Source organism: Mizuhopecten yessoensis, unplaced genomic scaffold, assembly GCF_002113885.1.
Source record: "Mizuhopecten yessoensis strain PY_sf001 unplaced genomic scaffold, ASM211388v2 scaffold4561, whole genome shotgun sequence".
Classification (NCBI taxonomy): Eukaryota; Metazoa; Mollusca; class Bivalvia; order Pectinida; family Pectinidae; genus Mizuhopecten; species Mizuhopecten yessoensis.
The window spans coordinates 7510-15731 of record NW_018405608.1 but is presented as its reverse complement, the minus strand read 5'-3'; the positions used below and the strand labels follow the sequence as shown (position 1 = coordinate 15731).

General features: G+C 40.6%; 2 protein-coding genes across 2 annotated transcripts; both read left to right on the top strand.

Moving 5' to 3' along the window:
• The first annotated feature begins 3899 nt into the window (after nucleotides 1-3899).
• LOC110449321 lies at nucleotides 3900-8216 on the top strand. Its single transcript, XM_021496101.1, has 2 exons — nucleotides 3900-3975; nucleotides 6070-8216. The coding sequence occupies exon 2, from the start codon at nucleotides 6641-6643 to the stop codon at nucleotides 8051-8053; it is 1413 nt and encodes a 470-aa protein (XP_021351776.1). The 5' UTR covers nucleotides 3900-3975; nucleotides 6070-6640; the 3' UTR covers nucleotides 8054-8216.
• On the top strand, nucleotides 6080-6625 carry LOC110449320 (tripartite motif-containing protein 10-like). Its single transcript, XM_021496100.1, has one exon. It carries the CDS (start codon nucleotides 6080-6082, stop codon nucleotides 6623-6625), a length of 546 nt encoding a protein of 181 aa, XP_021351775.1.
• Nucleotides 8217-8222: the final 6 nt, after the last annotated feature.

The window sequence follows — 8222 nt, the reverse complement described above, 5'->3', positions numbered from 1 at the left end:
ATCTCTATCTCAATATCGTTATCGACTCGACCAATTCCAGAAAACATCCACTAGCTATAAATTTCCAAAATATGTGTACATTTATAATTATTGGAACCCGCCATAAATGCAGCTCGTTTTACTTCTGTAACAGGAAAGAGAGTAGTGTGGTTCAACCGGGGATCGAACCCGCGATCCTACTTCCTGGTCGGACGCTCTACCACTGAGCTAAAGGGAAGGCGACCGTGATCCTATCGATGTGCCACACTTCTTAATACCAGCACATTTGAGATTATAACCTGAATGGAGACCTGTCATTACGTGCTGAAAAGAATATAACTGAAGATTCTTCCTCTTTACCACTATCTAGTGTAAGGAACGACAACTCTGGGTAGAGTTGCCAATGCCGCCATTTGTTGTTGTTAGGAATTTCCTCCGTTGATCGGAGCACCCCCGTCTCCTGGGTAGATGTAGATGTGGTAGATATAGGTAGACCTTTAGGTGGAAGTCTCTGTCAAAATGATAAGTGTTCTTTTCGTGTGTGGTATTGTAACCACCGCGATAGTAGCAAGGTTATTTATGACTACAGTGCAGGTAGTTATTGTACGGCTTAAAGACACATGACCAAATGACACATGATCAGATGCTAATTATAATGCAGACTACAAATGTATATTTAAACGGTTAACAGAGATGTAAGTGAGTGAAAGAAACGACTCGAATTCGAGATAGAGATGCAAAACAAACAATATTTTCTACAGTCACCAAGATGGTTTTCGAAGAGGCCGCTCCACGGTGAGTCTCAGCTTTTGGAATTTACTGATAACATCTCTGCTAATCTTGAATCTGGTAAACAAACTGATGTATTAGTTATGGATTTTTCTAAAGCTTTTGATAAGGTCTCACACTCTCTTCTGTTACACAAACTCAAACATTACGGCATAATTGGTCAAACACACAACTGGATCAATTGTTTTCTTTACAATATAACTCAAGTAGTTGTCCTAGAGGGAGAAAAATCTGGCTATGTTCCTGTGGCGTCTGGGGTTCCCCAGGGCTCAGTCCTGGGACCTTCTCTTTTTCTGTACTATATAAATGATCTGCCATCTGGTTTAACCTCATCTGTTCCGTTTGTTTGCTGACGACACTGTCGTCTATGTTGCTATTGGATCAACTTCTGACGCAAAAATCCTCCAGAAAGATCTTGATTTACTGGCATCATGGGAAACATCTTAGAAAATGGCATTCCATCCAGATAAATGCAATGTAATATCCATCACAAAGAAAAAAAAACCAGTCAAACATAAATACACATTGCATGGCCATACTCAACAACACACTGAAAAAACAAATACTTGAGCGTTACAATCAGCCAAGATCTTAAATGGGAACCCCATATACATAACATATGCAATAAAGCCAGTTCCACATTAGGCTTCTTTAAAAGAAATCTCAACATCAGTTCCAAGACAGTTAAGGAGCAGGCATACACATCTCTTGTACGACCATCTCTAGAGTATGCCTGCACTGTCTGGGATCCCTACATACAACAAGACATAGATGCCATTGAAAGAGTCCAAAGACGAGCAGCTAGATACACCACCAATAGCTACAGGAACACCTCTAGTGTCACTGACATGCTCCACCATCTTGAGAGGGAGCCATTATCCCTCAGGAGAAAAAAAATCTCGTCTCACTGTGTTGTATAAAATAATTAACAACCAGGTTGCAATTCCACACTCAAACCGTTTAATACCACACAACAGGCAAATAATGCATAACAATTCCAACAGTTTCCAAATCCGGCAGTGCAGATCTGAATACAGAAAACAGTCTTTCTTCCCGAAAACAATAAAAGAATGGAACACCCTACCAGATTCAGTCATCAAATCCGACACAGTGAACTCTTTCAAAACAGCACTTCAAAAAATACAATAAATTACACCTAAATTGCTACTTTTAACTCATTGTATATATATATATCATGATAATTGTTGTAATCAAAAAAAAATGTAAATGCTTCTTTTGAAATCTATGTCTTGTTGTAAGTAATACCTCCACATGACATTCCTTCAGTCAGTTGAAGTTGGTCATTAACGGTAGATAGATAGATTGCATACGACCGTTCCCATATCTACTCCTACTCCGTATCAATATGGGAGTATCGAGGACTGATACGGAGTAGGATATAGAAATGGTCATATGGTAACCGTTTAATCATATTTCTGCTACATACACGTGTAACAGGAAAGAGAGTATAGTGTACATGTCCGTCCACCGGGGACCGAACGCACAACCCCCAGCTTCCCAGTCCGCCGCTCTACCGATTGAGCTAAAGGGAAATTCTCTCTAGCGCGAAGCTAGAAGGTGACCTTAATCCTACGTACAATATCATTCTGCCACACTTGAAAAAACACATTAAGTATAGACTAAAGAGGTATGGCGCGCAAGGTAAGCTGAGCACCAATTTCAGTTCGTTTTGTGGTAAAACGAATTTAAAATCGGTAGAAAACCTTGTCGCATATTGTTCATAGTAGCAACTTTGACGGTCTGTTAAAAATAATATGCGGCACATATCCAAGATATTTTTTTTATGATTATTAACATGGAGATTTCCAGTTTCCTCTGGTCCTGACACCGAACTTTGACATTTTGACAGATAGATGTCTGGTAACTTAGCCATTTTGGTATGAGACATCTAGCTGTCATAATTTCTAAGTTACCATACATCTATCTGTCAAAATGTCTAAGTCTGGTGTCAGGTTCAGAGGAAACTCGGGCTAGATCAAAGATAGATATCTCAATTTGCCAAAATACAAAATTTTATTTTTTACTTTACTATTGGTCACGTTTTGGTCGAAACAGGGATAAGGTTGTGTGTTTGTAATCAAGATTATTACATTTAGAAATGCGACGAAAGGATATACATAAAGACATATTTAAATGAAAAACCTGATGGATATTTAAATATTATGAAAGTCTGAAAACTGCATTAGACCACTAGTACTTGTCGCCTTAAACTCTAAAATATTAAGATAGGGGAAATAGAGAGACAGAAAAGAAAAGAAAGAAAGATCAAAGTACCTGCGGAAAAACTACACCACTGGGTCAGTTCAAGCTTCGATAAAGGGAAGAGAAACTAAAAGCATATCATGTATTGAGGTAGCCCGAGTTACCTCTGGCTCTGACACCAGATTTTGACATTTTGACAAATAAATATCTGGTGTTCTATTTGTCGAAATGTCTCAATATGGTGTGAAGGCCAGAGGAAACTCGAACTAGTGTTGAGGCGGATACTTGTTCCAACAACTATTTAAGCTGTGTACACGCCGTTACGTACAATGATCTACAGGAACTCGAACTATGGTCCGATATCTAAAACTCTTGTTATTGTGAGAGAAAAACCGATCGGACTTTGATCTGGGGCTGCCGCAGGTAGCCGTTAGGTACAAACATTTACATAACCTGGATCGCATTCGTTTATCGCGATCCAAAGGGTTGAATCGATTGGAACAGGATGTTCGTTTATGAAATTAGGTCGAACCTAGTATTCTGATGCTGTTTTCAGGCGAGCCATGACAAAGCCTTGCAAGGCCTGCATAAACCATTGCATGTCCACCAGGATTTATACCCGAAAACGTTACAATTTAAAACAAAAAAATCGGTTGAATCGGATACGTGAAATGGGCCCTGGCTTTCGGGCCTGTTCGTTTATGCGCCGGAACAACCGGTTGACCGTTTATAAATGTAATAATTTCGGGTATAAATCCTGGCGGACCTGCAAATTTGTATGCATGTCTTGCAATGCTTTGTCAAGGCTCGCATGAAAGCAGCATCAGATTACTAGGTCCTACCCTATCTAATAAACGAACAACTGTGGTCCGACCGGTTTGACCGTTTATACGAAAATTGCTGACGTTGGTTTCGAAACCGAAAGTACACGTTCCTCGAAAAGTTGTACAGTTTGTGGCGAGACGGATTGCATGTGATGATATGGTAAGTTGTGTGTTAACCATCGTTTACCATTACTCGTGGACCTGACCATGAACGTATACGTACATATAACCTTACATGTATCCAGTCCAAAATGATTAAAACATATGCTACACCTGTAGACTACACTATGTACGTATTGGGCGTAGAACATGATTTTAATCACATTGAATACTACATGTGGGGAAATACCTTTGTAACATATCCCGACCTCCCTCCCCAGCCCCTCATGTCCCCTTATAATTCACAGAGTAACGCGTGTTGTGTAAACAATGATCTGTCGACTGTAAAAGTTAGCTTCGCCTGTTAAGCTGGTCTTATATTGACAATGCTTTTCCTGGAAAGGGTAAACGAAAGGAATTAAATGTGTACATTTCAGCAAAAAATATGTCAAGTGTTATACATTCGTACTAATATAGTCCTACCTGGTACAAAGGGAGAAAACTCTCACTGTTTGAAGAGCACCTGTCCTCCGGCTGTATCTCCTATTTATTATTTAATACCGGTTTTTTATATCGCGTATTCAAATACGTCATATTAATCTGAAAACAATATGAAATAGTAAAAAGACATGCATTAGAAATGTTTCACTTAACAGATAGGCCTAATTCGTCTGTTAGTTACCTGGCCCAAAGGCTCAAGTGACCTACTGCCTTTCGCCGTAATTTGTCGTCTATTTACAATTGGCATTATATATAAAGGGGTCATGAATCCAGGGTTGTGAGAGTTGTTTAAGTGAATGACTTTGACATTCCTTGAAGGTCACAAAGATAACTTAAAGATAAGGGCTTAGGCTTATACTATTTGACCAATAGGTACAGTGTATATTGTATCTGGAATGGAGAGGTATCAGAGCTGGTAGACATGGTATTGTCCTTCAGTCACGATCACAGTGGTATAGTGTTAAACCATTGCACTTCTTATAAAGTTTAAGAATACATAGGGTTATGATATTCGACCAGTAGGACAACAAAAGTTGTTGAATAAAATACATCGACCATCATTCAAGTTACAGAGGTCAAATAGGTAAATATTTAATTGACTTCTTTTCAAGTTTCAAGTTCAAGTAGAAAGCTGGAATGGAGGACTATCGAACCTGTTCAAATACATGACCTTCGAGTCACAGGGTTACATATATTAAAATCTTATAATGAATTCATCTCAATTTGACAAAGGTCAATGGTCATGGTATTACACCTGTAGGTAGCTAGCCGGATGTAGAGTAATCAAAATTATAGATAAATAACCTGAAATTAATGAAAGGTCGCGGGTCAAATCTTGTATCAACTTCAAACAACACTATGTAAGCATTGGTCAGGTATAGAACAGCATGTGAGTTGACCAACAATGTTCATCTTTTGTAATGAAATATGTGGAGGTCAAAGGTCAATTTTGAGAGGTGACCAGTATGACAAAAATCTGTTGAGGTTTATATCTTGGAACTCTATTTCTCCAAACGTGTTCGTGGGTGTTGATCAAATTGGACATTAAATATTACTAGAATACAAATTAACATTTTGTTTACTGAGAGCTAAAGGACAGAGAAAGGGCATCTAGAATTTTTGGGCATTCCTCAAAAATGTTTTGCTGAATTCATTATTTATAATCGCTGGACTTACGAATTTTGTTCTGTATAAATGAAGGCCGTGTCCCTTTTAGTTCTGATTATCTCGTTATGCATCCCTTCCCCCAATATGAACATTCTGTGTGCGGCTTGCCAAAGAAGAACATATATTTTTTAAACCCCTTTCCTTCAATAGGAATAAGCATACACTTGGTCATTGTCCCTATGCGAGTACTCCTCATTCCACTATAACTATAACAGAGTTATTTGGCCTATACTCATATTCTTTCTGAAAATTGGAGTAAAACAGTGACATTCACCGTGTCATAGTTGAGACAGTCTAATAATCATATTTCTGTCCTGATCACTTTCTGAAATTAATGTTACTTGTAAGAATTCTACAGTGCCTCCTCCTGTGTACGTTTAGGTATTTCGATGGTACACAACACAATGTCGTGCATGTGATGAACACATATTTGTTCCTGACTGTATCTTAATGATAAAATACACGAACATTTCAATTCCGTTTTTAGAAAATACAGGATGGCGCAAGCAATTCCAGAAAAAGACGATTCACCTCACCAGGCTTCGCTCTCCCTGTCCTCGATAACGGAGTGTCCCGTGTGTCTGGATACCCTGAGGAAGCCTAGATCTCTGCCTTGTCGCCATACGTTTTGCCTGGGGTGTCTGGAGACCTACATCGCTAAAGTAACAACGAATACTGTGGCAGACGATACACACGCCTCCCCACCCTCACTTCCCTGCCCTGTGTGTAGAACCCTGGTGTTGCCGCCTACTACTTCTGTGGACGGCAAGCAATGGGCTAGGCAATTCCCCACCAATACATTTGTTCTGGAAATTTTGGAGAAACGTAACAAAGAGATCGAAGATACCTGTAAATGCAGCCCATGCCAGAGTCAGGATAAAGATGTCGACGGTACATTATTCTGTAAACAATGTTCCTTCTTTATGTGTACGCTCTGTAAATCATCCCTCCATGATATCATTCACACTGATCATCATGTCGTTGGCTCAGCCGGGGGGCAACACGAGACCAGGCAGACAATATCGGAGGAGGTTCTGTGTTAACGACATGGCGAGAAAATGGAGTACGTTTGTTTAGATCATGCAGGGATCGAATGCTACAAGTGTGTGATCGCTGATCACCGCCAATGTCTGAAGGTGGTCCCCGTGCTGGAGTACGCAACCGAGATCAGAGAAAAGGACCAGGTGACAGATACGCTGTCGGATCTGGCGCGTGGCAGTCAGGACATGACGTCACTTGAGGAGGCTTTCAAAGTTCACACGGAAATGATGAAAGACAACGAAGCTGCTGTGAAACAGGAACTGGATGATATGCTGAAACTGTTCCTAGACATCAAACAAAAAGTAGAAACTGATCTCAGCAAGAAAACAAAGGAAAACGTTGTAAAACATCAGGACAAAGTCGACGAGTGTGAAAGCTTGGGCAAAAGTATGACGAACACGAATGCAGCCATCAAGGCGGTGTTGTCCGAGGGGAACGAGGTCCATCTAGTCTCACATATGCTGAAAGCACAGGCGGAAATACGTACGTGCAAACAGCTTTGCCATCACATCCTGACATCTTGGTTCACAGAACGCCTTTCACTCAATATAACTCCGAGTCTAAAATCGCTTCAGTGTACGATGGGGTCGCCGACAGAATGCATTGATTCATCCAAAGAACACCCTCCGATGCCAACGCTGAACCTCTGTCGACCTCTGTACGGTCGGACCGCCAAGTTGATGTCTACGTTCCAGATATCCGCTAAAGCCTCCAGGATCACTGATTCAATCTTCCTTGACAGCGGGCACTTGTTTTTAGTAGATTACATACACAAATGTCTGCTCCTGTATAACGATAAAGGTGCACGTGTCGACACGATGACTCTAAATGCTGTTCCATTATGTTGTTGCCTTCTGGATGAGAGAGTTGCAGTCACGATCGTAGAACCAACACGAAATATTTACCTGTTGCAAATTAAAGACGAGACAATCACGCGTGTTCATCAGATAGATCTACAAGTTATGCCATACGGAATTACCGTCATTGATGAGAACATGATCGTGACTTGTCCAGACGAAGTACCATGTAGAATACTTAGCGTAACAGAAGATGGTCGTTCTGAACAACTCTTAACCGTGGAGGGAAGACAAACTCGGATGACGTCACGTGGGAAAGATGTTTTCATATCCGATATGTATAGTAAAATTGGCCAAAACGGGATCCGCTATATGTCTCTTGATACCCGTGTTTGTCAAACCATCAAGTCGGATACCGTGGCCGGTCCCCGCGGACTTGAATTTGACATGGAGGGGAACTTGTACGTTTGTGGGAGAGGGTCCGGAAACGTCGTCCAGATATCCAAGGACATGCAGCAATGTCGAGATATACTGTCAGGTCTCGGTGAAGTGGAGTCGATCGCTTTCAACGGAAACCGCTTCTTCCTTTCGATAGATAGGTCTTCTAAAGGCTTCATATATGAGTTAGTGTAAGGAGTTACATTTGTGACATAGACTGACCGTCACGGTAAGCACATGGTACAGACCTGACGGTTGGATATTGAAACAAGTTAATATTTGTATGTAGTAAAGACATATCACATTGTACAGAAACGTCTGTGTACCTTGATCATGTGTACTGACCTAAAACTATTCGTGAACA

Coding starts and splice junctions, on each gene's coding strand:
- LOC110449321 (XM_021496101.1), top strand. CDS start 6,641: ATGGAGTACGTTTGTTTAGATCATGCAGGGATCGAATGCTACAAGTGT.
- LOC110449320 (XM_021496100.1), top strand. CDS start 6,080: ATGGCGCAAGCAATTCCAGAAAAAGACGATTCACCTCACCAGGCTTCG.